This window comes from Thamnophis sirtalis, unplaced genomic scaffold, assembly GCF_051295495.1.
Source record: "Thamnophis sirtalis isolate CommonGarterSnake01/CBP01778 unplaced genomic scaffold, rThaSir2_p1.2 scaffold_3, whole genome shotgun sequence".
Taxonomy (NCBI): domain Eukaryota; kingdom Metazoa; phylum Chordata; class Lepidosauria; order Squamata; family Natricidae; genus Thamnophis; species Thamnophis sirtalis.
In genome coordinates this window covers 175,502,434-175,524,878 of record NW_028261383.1, presented here as the reverse complement: position 1 = coordinate 175,524,878, position 22,445 = coordinate 175,502,434, and the positions used below count along the sequence as shown (strand labels likewise).

The 22,445-nt window shown below is 45.9% G+C and overlaps 1 protein-coding gene across 2 annotated transcripts in view; it reads right to left on the bottom strand.

Moving 5' to 3' along the window:
- Positions 1 to 22,445, bottom strand: part of LOC148048413 (tetratricopeptide repeat protein 39A-like) — a 46,312-nt gene extending 23,867 nt beyond the window's left edge. The window contains exons 1-6 of one of the 2 annotated variants that reach the window (XR_015696084.1): positions 22,210 to 22,445; positions 9,523 to 9,618; positions 7,150 to 7,281; positions 5,659 to 5,726; positions 3,310 to 3,377; positions 672 to 736 (exon numbers count right to left, since the gene is read on the bottom strand). Coding sequence is in view for 1 of the 2 variants with exons in the window: in XM_087711019.1 (XP_087567145.1) it covers positions 672 to 736; positions 3,310 to 3,377; positions 5,659 to 5,726; positions 7,150 to 7,281; positions 9,523 to 9,618; positions 22,210 to 22,241 (461 nt within the window). In the remaining variant the exon portion in view is untranslated. The remainder of the gene's footprint in view (positions 1 to 671; positions 737 to 3,309; positions 3,378 to 5,658; positions 5,727 to 7,149; positions 7,282 to 9,522; positions 9,619 to 22,209) is intronic. The other variant, XM_087711019.1, reaches the window with a different exon arrangement.

The following is a 22,445-nucleotide window of genomic DNA, read 5'->3' as shown; positions in this document are numbered from 1 at the left end:
TTGATCCTTTTCCAAAAAAATTTAGCCGACAAGAGGCTTTTAATATGAAGGATGGTGTTGGATGGGGCTGGAATTTTAGTTGAGGGGGTCACCAATTTTGTATTTGTATTTGTATTGTATTATTTGTATGCCGCCCTTCTCCGGGAGGACTCAGGGCGGCGAACAATTCAAGGGGGGGAAAAGGGGGAACATAAAAAGACAAAATACAAACAATAAAAGTAGACAACAGTCGCACAACCATACATGTCGAGAGGGGAGGGAACTCATCAACCCCAGGCCTGCCGGCAAAGCCAGGTTTTGTCATAGGAATGTTGTGCTTAACATGTATGGACATCAGCAGAGCATGGGCCCCTTCTGGATGCATTGTAAGGGTTACACTGTGAAGGCATGGGAAACATCTTTGTTGCTACAGCCTGTGTCTCATCAATCTACAGAGTTTAAATGGAGGGTAAGATTTAAACGTTGTAATGCTTCCTCTTTACAGACCAGTCTTGTGCCTTCGGTCACCACCTAAACATGCCTGTCTGTGACAAGTGGACCAAAAAGACTTTCCCATTCCAAAATGCGGCATGTGGTGCTTGTCTTTGTCTCATACTCCTCACTAATGCTCTTCCTCATTCCTACCTGTGACTTTACCCCTTCTTTTACCCAGACCTGCCTTCCCAACTCACCTGTAGATGAGGTAGCTGTTACGCACCTTGAGTCCTCCTTTTATGAAATTAACCATGTTTTCATCCTGTAACAAGCAAAAAGTCTCCTTGAATAAAACAACCTCAGTTCGCTGGGATGATGTCTGTCTAGGCAATGTCACTCCTAGACACACAGCACTTCATCCAAGGCATTCATCACATTTGGCCACCAGCAGGATGACTGCTGAAGTGTTGAAGCTTCATCCCCTCCCACCCCCCCCATCTTGCTTTCACCAAAAGAAATTAATCTAATTAATCTAATTAATTAATTAATTAATTAAGCCGAGGGGACGCAGTGGTTAGGGTGCAGTACTGCAGGCCACTTCAGCTGACTGTTATCTGCAGTTCAGCAGTTCTAATCTCACCGGCTCAAGGTTGACTCAGCCTTCCATCCTTCCGAGGTGGGTGAAATGAGGACCCAGACTGTGGGGGCGATATGCTGACTCTGTAAACCGCTTAGAGAGGGCTGAAGCGGTATATAAGTCTAACTGCTATTGCTATTGCTATCTCAAGATAAGTGGTGAAAATTAATCTCTAGACAGCTATCTATATCCAGTGGTGGGATTCAGCCAGTTCGCACCTATTCGGGAGAACCGGTTGGTAACTTTCTAAGCAGTTCGGAGAACCGGTTGTTGGAAGAAATCTCCTTTTGTTTTTGTTTTCCCACTTTACAGGGCTAATCCTGTAAGGAAGGCAGGAAGGAAACACTCTGGTGTTGTTTCTAGCCTCATCTTGATTGCCCTGCTTACAGAAACTGCTTCTCCGGTTAACCCTTATTCCATTGTCACAGCTAAAGCGAAGCGCCCATCGACCTGAGTCACGTTGGGTTGGCCACGCCCACCCAGTCACATGACCATCGAGCCCCGCCTACCCAGCTGGTCATCAGGGCAGAGAAACCGGTTGTTAAATTATTTGAATCCCACCACTGTCTATATCTCAATCCCTTGCCTGATTTTTTTCATAGAACAGAATCTCTCATGCGTTTTGCACCCAGATTCTGTTTTCCGCCAAGAAACCTAATACAGTTCTCACACATGGGTGCAAGCTGCGTCTGTGGACGTGTCAAAGATGGCAGGAGTGCAGCTCCAATCCTTTTGAAGATGCGGGTGACACTGATGTCTTGTACAGACAGGAACTTGCATTGTGGGCACTGCATTTTTGATAGCAATAGCAATAGCAGTTAGACTTATATACCGCTTCATAGGGCTTTCAGCCCTCTCTAAGCGGTTTACAGAGTCAGCATATCGCCCCCAACAAACCGGGTCCTCATTTTACCCACTTCGGAAGGATGGAAGGCTGAGTCAACCCTGAGCCGGTGAGATTTGAACCGCCGAACTGCAGAACTGCAGTCAGCTGAAGTAGCCTGACAGTGCTGCATTTAACCACTGCGCCACCTCGGCTCCTATCAATCATCTTGCTGATTTTTGACATACACACATAGACATCAGCCTTCGAGTGAATAGTAGTTTCCTAACAACTGAAGGGACTACAAGGAAAATTGGGAAATCAAAAGAACAGCAGTTGGGGGGGGAAACAATGCTTTTGCTCTATTTGTCCTGCAATTTCCATAGTTGGCACAGAGATTTGGTTAACTGAGACTGAAAATTTCCAGAGAGCCAGTCTGGTGTAGTGGTGAAGGTGCTGGCCTAGAAAACAGGAGACTGTGAGTTCTAGTTCCCCATTAGACATGAAGGTGAGGTGGTGACTCAGAGCCAGTCACTCTCTCTCAGCGGAGATGGCGCAGTGGTTAGGGTGCGGTACTGCAGGCCACTTCAGCTGACTGTTATCTGCAGTTCAGCGGTTCTAATCTCACCGGCTCAAGGCTGACTCAGCCTCCCATCCTTCCGAGGTGGGTGAAATGAGGACCCGGATTGTTGTTGGGGGCAATATGCTGACTCTGTACATCTCTTAGAGAGGGCTGAAAGCCCCATGAAGCGGTATATGTCTAACTGCTATTGCTATCTATCTATCTACCTACCTACCTACCTACCTACCTTCTATCTATCTATCTATCTATCTATCTATCTATCTATCTATCTATCTATTTATTTATCCATATCTCTTATCTATCTATCTATCTAGAGCCGAGGTGGCACAGTGGTTAGGGTGCAATACTGCAGGCCACTTCAGCTGACTGTTATCTGCAGTTCGGAGGTTCAAATCTCACCGGCTCAAGGTTGACTCAGCCTTCCATCCTTCCAAGGTGGGTGAAATGAGGACCCAGACTGTGGGAGTGATATGCTGACTCTGTAAACCGCTTAGAGAGGGTTTAAAGCCCTATGAAGCGGTATATAAGTCTAACTGCTATTGCTATTGCTAGCTCAGCCGACTTCACATGTTGTTGTTGTTTGGGGGGGAAGAGGAGGAGAAAGGAGGATTATGAACGTTGGACATCTTGAGTTACCTATAAAATAATAAAGGTAAACTAAAACTCTGATAAATAAACAAACTCAATGCACAAGCTCTATCCAGGAAGCAAAATGCTGAAATGTATTTCTTGGATTCTGCCTTCCAGGGTTCTTGCACCTCTCTATCACAGAATTCTCTCCCAAAGTTGGGAACTTCTGTAATGATGGGATAGAATGTGCGATTAAGTCTGGAAAGAGAAGATTTTTCTTACCTGGAGGAAGATGAGGGCTGCCCGGTGCAATAAGCATTCTGCATAACACACTTCAGCGTGCAGTTCCTCTGTAACAGGGAAACATGGATTTAGGGAGTATGTGCAGCATTTCAAATATTGTCCCTATTGTTCACCATTAGTGACTCCTACTTGAACTATTACAATATGCTCTCAGAAGCTTCAAGTGGTCCAGAGTGCAACGGCCTGAATGTTGGTCAGTGGGAGCACATTACATGCTGGTCCACACCTAAGGACCATAATTGTGACCAGAATCTTTGTTGCTCAGTGCTCCATCACACATGGGTTGTTCAGGGGAAAGAGGCAGGTGTCAGGCCTGCAATTATATTCCTTTTAGAAGTTTGGCCTGCCACACTTCCTTTTATTTCATTATGCTGTTTCATTAGTATAGTCGATGGGAGGGGGGAATAGACAGGAGTAGGATTGTGGAATGTATTGTTGTCATTCTTTACTAGAAGCCAAGGTCATCCTTTGTCTCTGCACTTTTACACCTGACCGGAAGCAGCTGGGTGTGGATGCCAGCGTGAAAGGAGAAGATTGGACCATGTGATGGATTGTGGGTGTGGGGACAAGATTTCAATTTCAATTTCAATTTAATAAAATTTGTATGCTGCCCACTCCCTAGGGACTCTGGGCGACAAGATCATGAACTTTTAACTGGGTGGGATTCTGATGTCATTTCCAGAATTGGGATTTACACAGATGTGCCTAAGATGTCTGCTTTGTTAAATTGGAACTTTAAGGATCGTTTTGCCTTGGACTCTGATTTAATTCTACATGATACTTGGAACGCTGACAGCAGGAGTCCCAAGTAAGGAACTCAAGAGAGCATGGGGGAGGTAAGCAGGTGCCATAGGGGGTGGGAGACTGCCAAGGGCAGCTGCCAGGGAATATGGGCAGGTCGGGCATGGGATCCAGAAAGGCCAACGGAAGGTGCAGGCAGGTCAAAAGAGGCCTTGGGTGGGCTGGCAGAGATCGCAGGAAAGTGAGGGCATGCTGCAGGTGGGCATGAACTGCAGAAGGTAAGAGGGCCAGGAGTGACACAGATGTTCCTTGGGAGTACTCCATAATGGGCTTCTCAGGAGGAAAACAGCAAGAGTGACCCATTGACTTTGCTTGTGGGAAGCCAGCAAGGAATATCACAAATTGAAGAGTATTCGGAGACTTCAGCTCGTCCAGAACGCAGCCATGCGAGCGATTGTGGGTGCACCTCGGTACACCTACGTTACACCTATCCTCCGCGAGCTGCACTGGTTACCGATTGGTCTCTGGATACGCTTCAAGGTGCTAGTCGTCACTTATAAAGCCCTTCATGGTATTGGACCTGGGTACTTGAGAGACCGCCTGCTGCCAATTACCTCCCAAAGACCCATCAGATCACACAGGGCTGGCTTCCTCCGGGTTCCGTCTAACAGCCAATGCCATCTGGCTACCACCCGGGGGAGGGCCTTCTCTGTGGCAGCTCCGGCCCTTTGGAACGAACTCCCCGCAGAGATTCGGACCCTCACCTCTCTCCAGGCCTTCCGAAAAGCCATTAAAACCTGGCTGTGTCGGCAGGCCTGGGATCGATGAGTTCCCTTCCCCTCTCGAATTGTGTGGCTGTTGGTTGTTTTTTAAATGCCCTGTACTTTTTGTAGTTTTTGTGTTTTTCCCTTCCCCCTCCTTGGGTTTGTGCGCCGCCCTGAGTCCCGCAGGGAATAGGGCGGCATATAAATAAAATGAAACTCAAAACTCAAACTCAAATTGTGATCACCTGATGAGATTCTCTGTGACATTGTTATCACAAGCTGGGCACCCAAATGCTATAAGTTATCTAAAACGGTGGTCTCCAGCCTTGGCAACTTTAAGACCTGTGGACCTCAACTCCCAGAGTTCCTCAGCCAGCTTTGCTGGCTGAGGAACTCTGGGAGTTGAAGTCCACAGGTCTTAAAGTTGCCAAAGTTGGAGACCACTGATCTAAAACACCAGATCTAGAGATGGCCTTTTTTGGAGTGAACAATATCTTCCTCGCAATGAGATATTGACATCCTCCCACATTAAGGAAACCATCCCTCCCTCATCAGCTACTTAAGGGAATCAAGAAAGAGAAACATTCAGTCTGCAGGTGGCAAAGGATGACTTAAAGAGGTTCCTCAGAGGACAGAAGAATCCCAGGTGATGCAGGTAATGAGCAGGATTTCACCATATCCCGCTTATCTGGAATCAAGCAAGACCTGAGTGGATTTGTGCAACTTTACACCTAATTCCCTCCTACTCCTCCGGCTTTTCCTACATTAAGACAAGTGAAATGTTGTCTTGACTCTCAGCACTTCGGATTTTAACTCTTCTCACCTTCTGTGCAAGCATCTCCACCTTGCCGACTAGAGAAGGTACCCGTCACAGTGGATTTCCTCCGAAATCTATCAGGGGAACCAAAAGCAGTTGAATTACTAGGTTCTCCATCTACCTTCTCCAACTCTTCACCCTCGGACACGGGTGTCAAACTCAAGGCTCAAGGTGCTGGCTGGCTGGCTGGGGAGGGGGCGATTGTTAGGTGGATGCCTGCCAGCAGCTTAAATGCAGCGAGTGAAGCTGGAGTTCGGTGCATCGGGAGGGAAATGGGAGGCCCTGCTGTCCCGCAGAGCTTGCGCTGCTTGAGTGGGGAGGATGAGGAGAAAATGGCTGCTCGGTTGGCTCTCCCATCCCCCACCCCCACCTCTGCCAGCAGCTTGAATGCCCCAACTACAGCAGGGATCTCTCTCTCTCTCTCTCCCTCTCCCTCTCTCTCTTCCTCCCCCCTCTCTCTCCCTCCCTCTCCCTCTCTCTCTCTCCGTCCCTCTCTCTGTCCCTCTCTCCCTCCCACCCTCTCCCTCCCTCTCTCCTCCATCTCCCTCTCCCTCCCTCTCCCTCCCTCTCCCTCCCTCTCTCCTTCCCTCTCTCTCCCTCCCTCTCCCTCCCTCTCTCTCTCCTTCTCTCCCTCCCTCCCTTTCCCTCTCCCTCTCTCTCTTCCTCCCCCCTCTCTCTCCCTCCCTCTCCCTCTCTCTCTCTCCCTCCTTCTCTCCCTCCCTCTCCCTCTCTCTCCCTCCCTCTCTCTCTCCCTCCCTCCCTTTCCCTCTCTCTCTTCCTCCCCCCTCTCTCTCCCACCCTCTCCCTCTCCCTCTCCCTCTCTCTCTCTCCGTCCCTCTCTTCCTCCCTCTCTCTCTCCCTCTCCCTCTCTCTCTCCCTCTCCCTCTCTCCCTCCCTCTCTCCCTCTCTCTCTCTCACACACACTTACTTTGGAGAGCCCCCCCGCCCGTCTCATTGCATCAAGTGCCTGGCAGGTAAGCCGTTGCGGGCAGGGGGGGCAGCTCCACACCACCAGCACCTTGCTTCATACTCCTCCACCACCCCGCCTCATTGTTCAGGTGGGTTCTGTTGCCCACATCGCTGCCAGCAGCTTCGGTCAGTGCCCTGTACAGATCTCTCTCTCTCTCTCTCTCTCTCTCCCTCCCCCCCCCCCCTCACACACACACACACATACACACACACAGTGTCTCGCCCCGTTTGCATGCAAGTGTTCCATGGGATAAAGAGGTCTCATTAAGTAGTTAAGTGGAAAATAGTTGGGGGGGGGGAGAAGGAGCAAGAGACTGGCAAATACTTTTTGTGTTGAGAATTAAATATCCACCAACTAATGCAGCAATCAAGTCAGACGTTGGGGAAATGCTGGTTATTTAGAAGCAACATTCACAGCTGAACAACTTGTCATCCCTCCCCCTGCCGCCGTCCCAGACCATGGCTGCAGAAACAAGTCTTCCTATGCTCCATTTCAATGGTGTCTGTGTGTGTGTGTGAACTACACACCTCTGGCAGATCTCCTGGGCTTCTTTCATGGTGTGACCTGCATGGACAATATCTTCGTGTTCAAAAGTCATCATGGCTTGCATCTCCAGGATGGTGGCATAAATTAAGGCGTGGTACATGCTCTCTCCAGTCCTGCCAAAAGGGTTCAACAACGAAAGACAAAATATATGGTTGAAGGCAATGCAAGGCTTTGCTGATTATATTGTTATATTTCACAAACACTCACACACACGCACACGGCATAAGGTGTTAACAAAGGAGGAGGATTAATATTTGGAATATAGAACGTCATCAGAGTTGGAAGGGACCTTGGAGGTCTTCTAGTCAAGCCCCTGCTCAAGCAGGAGATCCTATATACCATTTCAGATAAATGGCTGTCCCTTTTTAAAAGCCTCCAGTGATGGAACAGTCACAACTTCTGAAGGCAAACTGTTTCACTGATAGATTGTTCTCACTATCAGGACTAAGAGCCGAGGTGGCGCAGTGGTTAGAGTGCAGCACTGCAGGTCACTTCAGCTGACTGCAGTTCTGCAGTTCGGCTGTTCAAATCTCACCAGGCTCAAGGTTGACTCAGCCTTCCATCCTTCCGAGGTGGGTAAAATGAGGACCCGGATTGTTGGGGGCGATATGCTGACTCTGTAAACCGCTTAGAGAGGGCTGAAAGCCCTATGAAGCGGTATATAAGTCTAACTGCTATTGCTATCTATCTATCTATCTATCTATCTATCTATCTATCTATCTATCTATCTATCTATCTATTTCTCTCCTTGATTATTTCCCATCCATTGCTTCTTGTCCTGCCTTCTGGTGATTTGGAGAGTAATTTGGCCCCCCTCTTCTTTGTGGCAGCCCCTCAAATATTAGAACCCTGCTATCGTGTCATCCCTGGTCCGTCTTTTCACTAAACTGGCTATGCTCAATTCCTGCAACCATAAATGTTTCACTTCGCAGAATGACAGCTGCAGTAAAACGGTTTCCCCATTGATTTCCCTTCACATTGTTTTAAATTATACGAGTCATAAACGCCGGTGTTTCTAAACTGCATCCCTGAACACTGCCCAATCTTTACCTACTTGAATAAGGGCTTGAATGAGACCTATGGCTAAATAAATATCTCTTCCTTCTTTTCCCTACGCACAGGATGTATAACTTTCTCCATCCTTACAAAGAGCAGCCAAGGAAATGCCATGGGGGCACTTAAGATCATGCAGCCAAGAGATGTTCTTACTAGTAACAGCCATGTGACCTTCAGTAACATTTAATTCTAGATGTTGCCCCCCCGATCTACCAGCACAAACCTGGCCTCTCTGTAATAAGCATCTAAAAAACACCAATTTCCAGCACCAATATATATATTTAGAATACTGAAGCATATAGCCTGCTATCTTCCCCACAAGCTACATGAAATACTTCTGCATATGAGCATAGAGCCGAGGTGGCGCAGTGGTTAAATGCAGCACTGCAGGCTACTTCAGCTGACTGCAGTTCTGCAGTTCGGCGGTTCAAATCTCACCGGCTCAAGGTTGACTCAGCCTTCCATCCTTCCGAGGTGGGTAAAATGAGGACCCGGATTGTTGTTGGGGGCGATATGCTGACTCTCTGTAAACCGCTTAGAGAGGGCTGAAAGCCCTATGAAGCGGTATATAAGTCTAACTGCTATTGCTATCTATCTATCTATCTGTCTGTCTGTCTGTCTGTCTGTCTGTCTGTCTGTCCATCCATCCATCCATCCATCTCTCTTATCTATCTATCTAGAGCCGAGGTGGCGCAGTGGTTAGGGTGCAGTACTGCAGGCCACTTCAGCTGACTGTTATCTGCAGTTCAGCGGTTCTAATCTCACCGGCTCAGGGTTGACTCAGCCTTCCATCCTTCCGAGGTGGGTAAAATGAGGACCCGGATTGTTGGGGGCGATATGCTGACTCTGTAAACCGCTTAGAGAGGGCTGAAAGCCCTATGAAGCGGTATATAAGTCTAACTGCTATTGCTATTGCTACTGCTATTGTGGAACACTTAGCACTGACTTTTCTGGAGACGCTAGAGGAACATAGTTTCCCTTATTTCAGATTTGAAAACAAACAAAAAAAAACTCTAGCAAACCAGGTTAAATTCCTCCCCCCCCCCCGCTCCCCATCTCAGTTTGTTCAAGCTCAGTGTCTGAGAAGCAATTCCCCTCCCATTGCATCCCACAAATTTCCTTCGTCCCTGTTGTTGTGAGCACTGCACTCTCTAGTTGGAAAGCGCTGGAGGAGGATTTAATTCAACAGAAGAGCTAGAAACCCTGGTAATAGTGGTTGGGGGGGGGGAGAAGGAAGCTGATATCCCGCACTGATGTCCTCTGTGGAGGATGAATCAGCTTTGGCACTTCTGATTTACCTGGCCTGCAGCATTTCCAAGCTCTTACTGAACTGGTTATGCAGGAAACAGTTCAGTGCCTCCATGCACTCTGCTAAGGCAGTCTCCAAGGAAGTGCTGTAGGTGGAAAAAAAAGGAGAGAGCTAGTTATCACAGATGTTCTTCTAAGATTTGGAGCGATACACATTCTCTCGTAGCCCCTGCCCATTTCATTATTATTATTATTTATTATTATCCCAATTACCTCCCAAAGACCCGTTAGATCGCACAGGGTTGGCCTCCTCCGGGTTCCGTCCACCAGCCAATGCCACCTGGCTACTACCCGGGGGAGGGCCTTCTCTGTGGCAGCTCCGGCCCTTTGGAACAAACTCCCCGCAGAGATTCGGACCCTCACCTCTCTCCAGGCCTTCTGGAAAGTCGTCAAAACCTGGCTTTGCCGGCAGGCCTGGGGGTGATGAGTTCCCTCCCCTCTCGACATGTATGGTTGTGCGACTGTTGTCTACTTTTATTATTTGTATTTTGTCTTTTTATGTTCCCCCTTTTTTTCCCCCTTGAATTGTTCGCCACCCTGAGTCCTCCCGGAGAAGGGCGGCATACAAATAATAAAATACAAAATACAAATACAAATTAGTTTTTAGCCATTCCTAATGGGACTTTCCCTTAAATGGAACATTTGTTGTTGATGAGAAACATTAAGGCAAAGGCACAGATAAAAGATCTTCTACGTTTTGACTATGTAGGAAGTTATCATCCAGCCCTCTCCCAGAAAAATGAAATATCCTAGGAAATATTGAAAAGGCAGAATATTTCTCTGGATGTGGAAAGAAAGAAACATGTTTTAAAAAACGATAGTTGCCTATAGCTTTCTGCCCATCCCCAGTTAATGGGCCATTGAGATGGCCAGGCTAGCCCACTTTACATAATAAAGACTTCACCAGCAGCTACAGAAAAGCATGATAATATACTCAACTGACCACAAGGCATCTGAGAACTCATCACAGCCTAGAGAGTAGCCCCCTGCATGGCACCATGGGAGTCTGACAACCAATCAGAATACATTTCTTACACAGGAACAGGAAACAGAGAGGTGGGACTGAACAGGGTATAAAAAGCCTAGCAAGCCCCTCCCTCAGCCCTTCTCTTCTTCTCCACCAACATTGAAGCATGTGATCACCTTTTCTGTTCAGGGCTCAAGCCACGTGGTCCTGTCCACCATTAAAACCATCTTTCCAAGCAGCCTCCATGCCTCCAGTGTCTTCTTCCCCACTTGGAGCTGAACCCAGAAGGACATTTCTTCCAACAACTATTACTGGAAAATGTGGCCCAAGTGGGCAGCCATCAAAAGAGGCATTGATTTTACCTGTATGGGAGAAGCAGCTCTACGAATTTTAAGAGCAAGCTGCAGCATTTAACTCTAGAGATGCTCCCCTCCCCACCCCTGAAATAGTTCCCTACCATTAAAGATGTTATATTTCAATAGAAACAAATAATATCCTCCTTTAATTAGTCTCACATGAGCTGCAGAAGCTGTAGATAGGAAAGCAACAACTTGCTCACTGACTGATAAAAAGAAGTGTAAATGTGCCCTTTTTTTCTAAAGCTATAAGAGAAACTTCCCAGATCTGAGGGCTTCCCTCCCTCCTATAAGGATCAGGAAATGCCCTTTCTCTGCGGTTCTGGAAGGAAGTGGCTATTTGTCACACTTGTTTAGCTTAGGTGTCCTTCCAAAGACAGAATTTTTACCTCTGACAACACTAAACAAACACGGGCTTTGCCAGCATAGTTACCCCACCTTACTCAAACAGGAGAACTAGCCTTTCAACAAACTCTCCAACTGGTAAACTAGGTTTTAGGCTGCTGCCACCCCTGGGAAAATTTTAGACAACTTTTCGCGTGAATGCAGCAACCCAGAGTTTTATATTGGTGCTGACTTGGTTTACATGATAGTTTATCTAGCTTAGTTTCCCCTGCATTAACCCATCGCAGCTCTCTTCGAGATTCAAGACAAGGGTCTTCCCCAAATGTAGCTGACAATGTCAAGAATTCAGTGTGCAATTCTTCTTAAAAAGAAGAACACTAGAAATACAGTCACACACCATGTACATTTTTTAAAAAAATAGGGCAGCACTTAGGAAACTACGGAAATATTTATTTTTGACTGAGCTCAATTATAATTATAAAGGGTCACGAGTAGGAAATAGGAGAAAGTGCACCAACAAATAGCTAATATATGTAGAAAGCCACCAGGGGGAATGGAATGTAAGCTTGCAAATGAAGCAAAAAGCAACATGTATGTTGACATGAGAACCGGTTTGTTCTAGTGGTTAAAGCACCAGGCTGGAAACTAGGACAGTGTTTCTCAACTTTGGCAACTTGAAGATGTCCGGATTTCAACTCCCAGAATTCCCCAGCCAGCATTCGCTGGCTGGGGAATTCTGGGAGTTGAAGTCCGGACATCTTCAAGTTGCCAAGGTTGAGAAACACTGAACTAGGAGATTGTGAATTTTAATTCCACCTTAGGCATGAAAGCCAACTGGGTGACTTTGGATCAGTCAGTCTCTCGGCCCACAACATCAGGCTTCGGTGACAAGCCAGTCGGTCATTTCATATCACATCCAATGGATCAACTGTTGGTTGATCTGGGGAAAAAAGTGGCATTTGCAGGAAAACACTAAGACGAAAAAGAACAATGCCTGTGCAAATGTGCATTTGCTTTCCTTTCATGTTGCGTCCCATACAAGTGTACCCCGCGGAGCATAGGTTAGGTTGCATATGCTCTGTCATGAGGCCATGGGACTACAAGGAAGAGCGGCTTAGAAGGGAGGAGTTACCAGGACTATGACGTGGCACTCTGTGGCCTTTCCCACAAAGATGCATTGGGGGACGTTTTCCCAGAATGTTTTTCTCCCCAACTGGATCTAGCCTGTTTTTGAACCTGGTCTTTCTTTTTCCAGTTTCTCTCCCATACCGTATTTGCAGGGCCGGATTTTCCTATAGGCTAACTAGGCTTCAGCCTAGGACCTCAAGATCAAGAGGGGCCTACATTCAAATCGTTAGCAAAATTAAAATTACGCTATTCTAAAAACAGTGAACACTAAAACACCGAAAATAAGGAGAAATTCTACGTAGATGACTAATAAACAAACATAAAAATGTATTGGTTAAGATCGTTCCAGCACCGCGGCAGTTGGGGAACCTGCCCACGTTCCCGGCACCGGCGGTCGGGCGAGAGGCGCGGCCGCTCCCAGTAGCCGCCCCGTCGACGCGGAGCCCACCAGCGGCCAGGTAGGGGAGGGCGAGGGGGCCGAGCCGGGCAGCTGAGCGCAGCAGGGGAGGCGGCTGGCCTCGCTGCCTTTGCCGCAGAGCAGAGCCGCCCTCCGTCGGGAGGCCAGCTATATATATTGATATATATTGATATATATCACAGTAATGATGTATTTTATTGTCTCTCATGCAATTTACAAACTTAAAAATGGGAGGTGAAAGGGCCTCCTAAGTGGAATAGCCTAGGGCCTCTTTTCATCTAAATCTGGCCCTGCAGATTTGGTTCTGCTCTGTTTCAATTTTGGAGAATTATTCTGCTGACAGAGACGTGGCCTCCTCCGCACACACACACACACCCAGTCCTTTGCATAATTTCTTCCAACATTCTGTTGGGTTTCAGGGAATAAAAAGGTGTTTTTGACTCTGCTGAATGTAAAAAGAAAAAGAAAAACGGAGTTACACAGGATCATCTTTGCTTTGTTGTTCTCCCCAAAAAGGAATGAAGCTAAGCGGAACAAAATGACACCAAGAGAGAACAGCTATTCAAGATATGGGGAGACACAGCAAATGTGGCTATCAAGAACACATTTAAATGCTCTTGCTGTATACATGGAAACATTCAAGTGCTGCTTCTCAAGATGGGCTAAAAGTGATGCCAGTTGCCGGGACAGCTGACTGCGTTTTTAGCCCTTATTCTACCTCATCAGTGAAGCTGAAGGTTCTGATGGCAGCAGAACTGAGAAAGGGAGAAACCATAGAAATAGAAAATGCTTTCTTTAAGCCAATTACTGGTGGGAGTCTGAGCGTTGGAGAAACATCTGCAAAACAGTGGTTCTCCTGTGGGAAGATAAATCAGGAAAATAGCTCTTCAACTGCCATTCCGTGGGAGAAGTAGGTATTTTCTGCTGCACTGGCTGCCTATTGGTCTCTGGATACGCTTCAAGGCGCTAGTCGTCACTTATAAAGCCCTTCATGGTATTGGACCTGGGTACTTGAGAGACCGCCTGCTGCCAATCACCTCCAATAGACCGATTAGATCCCATAGATTAGGCCTCCTCCGAATTCCATCCGCCGGCCAGTGTCGACTGGCGACCACCCGGAGGAGGGCCTTCTCTGTGGCTGCTCCGACCCTCTGGAACGAGCTCCCCGTGGAGATTCGAACCCTCACCACCCTCCAGGCCTTCCGCAAAGCCCTTAAAACCTGGCTGTTCCGACAGGCCTGGGGCTAAAGAGCTGTTGCCCCCGTCTCGAATTGGTATGACTGTTGTGTGTTTTTAAATTATGTATTGTTATGTTTCGTTTTTTATTTTTGTCTGTACCCCCCACCTTCCCTGATTTGATTTGTTAGCCGCCCTGAGTCCCCTTCGGGGGAAAAGGGCGGCATATAAATATAATAAAATGAAATGAAATGAAATGAAATTTTGAGTGCCAGGGAAGTTCATCCCCCAAAGTCCTGCTCCTCATCCTTCTCTTCCCCCACTGCGTCTATTACCAACCAGGGTAGAAGCCATATTCCTGCAGAAAAGCTGCCCTTGAGTGCCAGCTGAAGAGTTATGTGGGAGCCAAGATCCCACCAGAGAAGCAGTTCCATCCACATCCAAGAGCCAAGGTGGCGCAGTGGTTAAATGCAGCACTGCAGGCTACTGCTAGATCAGCAGGTCAGCGGTTCAAATCTCACCGGCTCAGGGTTGACTCAGCCTTCCATCCTTCCGAGGTGGGTAAAATGAGGACCCAGATTGTTGGGGGCAATATGCTGACTCTCTGTAAACCGCTTAGAGAGGCCTGAAAGGCCTATGAAGCGGTATATAAGTCTACTGCTATTGCTATCTGTCCAAGACTACAGGACGTGTCATCTGGATATATAGCAGCAGCCCACAGATGCCACACCTTGAAACAACCATTGCGGGCTCTTAGTCACAATGGCCAACAGTCCATTCCTGACTAATGCCAGGTTCAAATATTTCTAGTTGTCTATTAGTTCAGTGTTGAACACCTGGTCTACAGTTCCACAGTTTAGGCTCTGTGGCATAAAGAGTGACGGCCAGCCAATATCTCTGGGAAGTGCCTTTGCAGATGGTATTCCTGGGGTACAGTGGACCGCTGAATACGGGGCCGTGGGACGTTTGGATGTCAGAAGAACTTACACTGAAAAGATTCACTTCCCCTCCTTGTCTCACCAAAGGTTGCCAGAGCAGTGTGAGAGATAGCAATAGCAGTTAGACTTATATACCGCTTCATAGGGCTTTCAGCCCTCTCTAAGCGGTTTACAGAGTCAGCATATCGCCCCCAACAACAATCCGGGTCCTCATTTTACCCACCTCGGAAGGATGGAAGGCTGAGTCAACCCTGAGCCGGTGAGATTTGAACAGCCGAACTGCAGAACTGCAGTCAGCTGAAGTAGCCTGCAGTGCTGCATTTAACCACTGCGCCACCTCGGCTCAGTGATGGCTACAGAGGAACATTATCCCCTTGGCAAAAAGCAAATGGCTCTGAATGTTAGAGATGTGTCATACCTTCCATGCTTAGCAGGAAAGAGGACAGGCCTCCAACTCTAAATTAATCTTAGAACAACCAGCTGCAGATTAAACCATGAACACAGCTTACGATGGTAGGACTGGAAAAACACTGTTTGCAGAAGAAGAAGAAACTATGAAAGGAAATTGCGGAGATGGGATGAAAGGCTGTCTTCACACTGGGGCCAGAAGGGACACATAAATGAGCCCAGAACCAAATTATCTGAAATCCGAAAGAGGTTTGTGAAGTTTATCATCTTGGAGCAACTTTTTAGGATGTTTTGAGAAAGTATAGAGTATGGGCCTAGTGCTAAAAAAAAACTGGAGAATGGGAAATCCTTAAAAGGAGGGGGAAAAGAAGATCTAGGCTGGTCTGCTTAATGTCAATTACCAGACAAAACTCTGAAACATATAATTAAGCATCTGATCACTGAGTATTCGGAGAAGAATGTATTGTTGGCGAGAGCCATAGGTTTGTTAAGACTAAGTCATACCAGGCCAACATTTGTTTTTTGGGACAGAGTTTGGTTTATTGTTAGAGTGCAGTGAGCATAATGTATTTTCATCTTAGCAAAATATTTAACAGTCTTTTATGAGACCCCAGTAAGGGAGATGATAAACGGTGAACTGGAAAATGTTACCATTAGATTAGTACAGAACCAAGAAAATAATTAAACCCGATGATGTAAATGACCGGCTCTCTATCACGCTGAAAAGACATCAAGCTGAAAGCATATTTCAGGGATTCCAGTCTAATACCTATGCTGTTCAACGAATTTATAAAAATTTGGATAATAGAAAATATGATTATTACATCTGTGAACAAGGAAAAGATGGAGGGATAGCAAATGTCTTGGGGAGGGGGTAACGTCAAGATTCATGGCAATCTTGGCAATTGGCAGATAACATCAAAATGAATTCCAACAAGAATAAATTTAACGTTCTGAATTTGAGCAGGAAAGGTATAATTGTAGGATAGGGGAAATGATCCTGGGCAGCTGTATGTATGAAAACAATCTGGGTGTCTTGATGGATGACTGACTGAATATAACTTTAAGTTCACTGAATCAATGTTGATTAGGCGAATTTATGATGATACTGCTAAAATAACTTGTGAATAAATTCATCTGGATAAATAATTGATCACAGAGATGCAGATGGGGCACGGCAACTCTGTTATTCTATTGCAGCTAGCACTCCACTGTTACTAATTTTAACTTCCCCAAATTAAAGCAAAACAAATAAATTTGAAAAAAAGTTAGAGAACTTCCTTATAGGGTATATCAGTACTTTGTTTAGAAAACCCCCGGGTCCCTAATTCTTTAGACCAACAATTTCTACAATATTTGTTGGGGGAAATCAAGGAAATTGAAATCCTACTTTTTAAAATTATTATGGCATCTTAAAATTACTATCCTTTGTAAAGTGAGCTGCTGCTGCTTTGTTAGATATAATATAATGCGATACAGCTGTAAAAATAGCAAATGCCATCCTAGGTAGCATTGATAGAAGTATACCGGTAATAGCATGAAGTTATTGCTCCTTTCTAATATTAGGACTTATGGCAATCAATAACCAGTTAATGATAATTCCACATCTTTGTCAAATTTGTCTCACTCTAGGAACTTATTTTGCAATGTGGTAACTGCAGCAGAGTTCTGTATCGATACCAATTTGACGTACTCAAGAAAAATGCATGCCATAGATGGCACATGTCACCGGAAAAATTAGCAAAGATGTTTAGAGATAAATCAGCGAAATGTTGGAAGTGTCAACAGGCAATAGGTTCCTATTATCATATGTGGTGGACATGTACAGAAGCAAGGAAATATTGGACTAAGATAAGAGTGTGGCTAAAGAAAATGTTACAACAAGAAATAGAATTTAGAACCAGAGATATTTTTATTAGGTATTATCCCAGAGAAATTTAAGAAAGAGGATACCTATTTGATTATAGATGTAACTACTGCAGCAAGAATCGTATTTGTCCCAAATTGGAAACTAAATAAGCTAGCAACAGATGAAGAGATAATAAAAAAGATATTAGATTGTGCAGAGATGAATAGGTTGACAATGAAAATAAAGGATAAAGAAGAATCAGAGTACTTCAAGACACGGGGAAGATTTTATGATTAGTCAGAGAAAGGAAACTAGAAAAGAAAATAGGGAGAAGATATAGAACCCAGATAATGCACTGTTAAATGGAAAAGGCGGGGAGGAAGGGGAAATCAGAAAAGAAAATATTAAATATATAAGTATATATACAAGAGCGAGACACAAAGGGGGGAAAATATAGTTAGGATAGATTAGCGAAGGTAAGGGGATAAGAAATAATATTAAATTATATTTGGGGTTGCGGAAATACCATCCCAAGGAAACATAAACTGAGATTTGAAAGAGACACCTATAACAACAGAAAAGAAAGGGAGAGAGGGGGAGAGAATGAGAGGAAGAGAGGGGAAAGAAGAAAGAGGTAAGTAGAGGAAGGTGGAAGGGAGAGAAAGAGAAGCAGAGAGAGTAGGAAGGGGAAGAGGAAGAGTAGGAGTAGGGGAGAGGGAAGGGAAGAAGGAAGGGGAAGGAGAGGAGGAAGGAAGGAAGTAGAGAAGGGAGGGAGGGAGAAAAGAAAGGGAAAATAAGGTGGCGCTACAACAGGAGGAAAGGATGGTAAATAAAGCAACCCCAAACTGTATATTATAACCTATTAAATGAAATAATAAATGTATAAGAATGATAAATGTGAAGAAGAATAACCATTATGTGAATGTACACTTAAAATGGTATGTAAGAGAATAAAAAATAAAAATTCAAAAAAGAAAGAAAGAAAAAATGCATGCCACTAAATTAACAGGTAGTTTATCTATCATATCTGCTTCCTGGATAGTGCACCTACTTGTGAGAAACACAGAAGAATACAGATAACTTTGTGTTTTTTTAAACAATAGGAAGTCTAAATTCAGAGTGTACCAACTCAGTGAGTCAGGTGGTTTATCAGTTACTAGTAAACAATGGGAGCAAACACCAGGAACAGGATTACCACTGAGTCATGACAAAAATGGAGATGATCATTAGAGGGAAGCAAAGAGATGCAGAATAGCAATAGCAATAGCAGTTAGACTTATATACCGCTTCATGGGACTTTCAGCCCTCTCTAAGCGGTTTACAGAGTCAGCATATCGCCCCCAACAACAATCCGGGTCCTCATTTTACCCACCTCAGAAGGATGGAAGGCTGAGTCAACCTTGAGCCGGTGAGATTTGAACAGCCGAACTGCAGAACTGCAGTCAGCTGAAGTAGCCTGCAGTGCTGCATTTAACCACTGCGCCACCTTGGCTCTTAAGGCTGCCATATATGATTTCTGCAGTCCAGATATCGTAGTACTCCCATTAAAAGGTGTTCACCATCCCAGTAATTAGCAAATGCAGCATGTACAAAGCCAGGCCATGCTTCAGCTCACACACAAGGCATAATCCAGTTCTTTTTGGAGGTGTCTGTGCAACAGAGGTGGGTTCCTACCAGTTCGCACCTATTCGGTAGAATCAGTTCATCAAATCTACCAAACTGGTTAGAGGAGGTTCCACCAGTGGACCCGAAAAGCAGGCCACACCTACAGAAGAGGTTCCAAATTTTTTTGAAACCCACCGCTGCTAAAGGGTTAGGGGTGCAAGGATCTTGTAACTCGACAGCTTTAAGACTTGCACGCTTCAATGCCAGAGTTCCTGAGCCAACGTGACTGGAGGAGGAATTCTGGGAGTTGAAGTCCACAAGTCTTAAAGCTATCAGGTTTGAAGACCCCTAGTTTTTCTTTTCTAAAGGGTTAAGGGTGCAAGGATCTTGTAACCTGACAGCTTTAAGACTTGCATGCTTCAATGCCAGAGTTTCTGAATAGCTACTTGGACCGACCTAAGTACTAATTCATAATTTCATATCCGGTCACATGGGCAGCAAGCCACTCCCATCTGGTCACATGGGTGGCAAGCCACTCCCACAAAGGAGGCCACACCCACAGAGTAGGTTCAAACAATTTTTGAAACCCACCACCGCTGTGCAAGAACCCAGTACTATAGAAAACGTTTATCTCCCTGCCACTTTAAAAATCTCGTGTTTTCATTTTCATCAGCAGGTTAGAATACATTTGCACCTTCACTAGATACATATATTTATGCGGGTATTAGGGGGCCAGAAGAAGTGCTAAGATGTATGATCTATAACTTAATTAACCCAGTACATGATGCACAACAAATTCAGTTTGAAAGCTATAAATTTGTCTGTTAAAAAGAAAAATTCATGCTGTATCTCTTCAGTGTGAAGGTTAAGCCTGGGAGACGTTGATTCAAATCCATTTTCACCAATAAAAGTTGATCAGGTGAACTTTTGTTCAGTCAATCCAACTCTCAGTTTAACCTACTTTACAGAGGAGTTATTAATTAGTTTTAAATAATTAAAGAATCAGTAAGATTCAAGGCAGGTAATTGTGAGATAAAAGTGAAGGAGAAAAAGAGGTGTGCATACTGATTTGTCTCCCTGGAGGAAAGTTGGCACATAAATCTAACTGAACAGCAGCAGCTCCCTCTACAAAGGATAGTAATTTTAAGATGCCGTAATAATTTTAAAAAGTAGGATTTCAATTTCCTTGATTTCCCCCAACAAATATTGTAGGTCTAAAGAATTAGGGACCCGGGGGTTTTCTAAACAAAGTACTGATATACCCTATAAGGAAGTTCTCTAACTTTTTTTCAAATTTATTTGTTTTGCTTTAATTTGGGGAAGTTAAAATTAGTAACAGTGGAGTGCCAGCTGCAATAGAATAACAGAGTTGCCGTGGCCCATCTGCATCTCTGTGATCAATTATTTATCCAGATGAATTTATTCACAAGTTGCTATAGCAGTATCATCATAAATCCGCCTAATCAACATTGATTCAGTGAACTTAAATTAATGCCAATCACTTCCTTATTCAGAGGTTGAGCACTATCTTTTTTCATAACCACAGCTCCAGAAGAAGGAGCTCACTCCGAACTTATTTCTTGATATATATATATATATATATATATATATATATATATATATATATATATATATATATATATATATATATATATTTTGCAGGGTTTTTCTGCAGGTTAATTTTTAATTCTATTAAAAAGCAATTTAAATTGGGATGAGGACCCGTCTGAGGGTTTCGCCTTGAGAGTTCTACTTACAGTCCTGCCACTGGCACAATCGACTTGGGCATTTGCTGGGACATCCCTGTGACTGTTATCAGAACTAGAATGCTAATTTAAATAGGTCTCTGGCTCATTCCACGTAAGGGTGGCTCTTCTAGCTCAGAAGAGTGACAATACCTGTGTATCCACATGTAGGGAAAATGGGTCTGCCTCTCTAACTATTTCTACCATGCTGATGCCAGTGTGGCAGAGCGGATACAGGATTGGGCTAGGGTTAAAAACACAGGTTCACAGCTTTGGCTTTGATAAATTTTGGGCCAAGTTACTCTTCTTTAGCTCAAATTGCCTCTCAAATTATTATTGTGGGGAATAAATGGGAGGAAATAATGAAACAGGGGTGCTTTAAAAATTCAACTTTTAATTTTAGACTTCAGCAGGCAGATTTTAGACTTCAATTCCAAGTGTTTTGTTGTTTAAATTGAGCTTCTATGGGGGAATGCAGATCTGACAAGACCTTCGATTATCTGATTAGAATTTTTAGGAAAGCTTAGAGGTAAATCATTCTTTCCAAGCTCCTCGGGAGCCTAACCGAAGCGGAGTTCACTTGGGTTTGGGGAAAAGTTAGAAATAAGCTGAATATTTTAACTGCTCAAACGTCTGTTGTCTGGATTGGGGAAACCCCTATCGCGGTTCCCACCACGCAGCCTTGGATAGAGAGGGAGAGGAAGGAAAACGAGAGGAAAGATCTTGAAAAGCTGGAGGAGGAGGAGGAGGAGGAGGAGGAGGAGGTGGTAAGGAGGTGGCCTTCCCTGAGGGGCTCCCGGACAGCGCCGGTCTTCTTCCGGCGTCCCCTCCCAAGGACCCCCTACATCAGTGTTTCTCAACTTTGTCAACTTGGAAGATGTCTGGACTTCAACTCCCAGAATCCCCCAGCCAGCATTCGCTGGCTGGGGAATTCTGGGAGTTGAAGTCCAGACATCTTCAAGTTGACAAGGTTGAGAAACACTGTCCTAACCACTGCTGGGGAATTCTGGGAGTTGAAGTCCAGACATCTTCAAGTTGACAAGGTTGAGAAATACTGTCCTAAGCATAGCCAAGTTGTAAATGATATTATTTCTGTTTATCGGTGGGATATCTTCAAGTTGCCAAGGTTGAGAAACACGGCCCTACATCTCTCCCAGCCCACCTCCCGCCCCGATCCTACCATCCCCGGAGCTTGGGAATCCTAGTCAACTACACCTAGTCAACTGCCAGCTTTTAGGAAACTTTCCATCGGCTTCCTCAATCCCTCCCTCTGGATGGATGTCAAGACTCTTGTTTCTCTCTCCGCTCTTCTTTCCCGGAGAGCGCTGGGAGGGGAGAGGAGAGGCACCTGTGGCCTCCTCTCTGCCTTCGGGGGTTCGAGCCTCGGCTTGGGGAGTGGGGAGGGGGTCTCCCCCTCGAGGGAGCGGGGCGGGATGCTTCGTGGCCAGGTGCCTGAGCCACACCTGGGCAAGACGGGAGGGGCCCCGGACATCCGCACCTCTCCGTCCTGGGCCGCTTAGAGCCACGTCCCTGCCTCCTCCGGTGGCAAGAGAGCGCTTTCCCCGGGGTCCGTTGCTCTCGACGCCCGCCCACCTGCCCGCCCGCCCGGGAGTGACTGCATTGCGGAGACCTGAAACGGGCGAAGGAAGGGAAAGAAGCGGGGGACGGGAGAGGAGATGGAGGAGCCCAGGGCTTGCAGCCCCCGCGGCCGGCCAGCCGCTTCGCCCACCCCTCCGCCTTACCTGGCCCTCCGGGGGTCGCTTCCCAGAGCCATGCTGGAGGCATGGACGGACGAAGCCAGCCAAAGAAGCGGGACTCGCGGCTGCCGCTCCGAAGCCTCTGAGACGACACGGCCCGGCCTGGGCAGACTCCGCCCCGCAGGTGCCTGGCTGCCCCTACCTGAGCCGCGCTGCGGAGGTGACACCGCGGCTCTTTCCTGGCTCCGTGGCGGAGTTTCCTTTCGAGTTTGGGGGAAGGT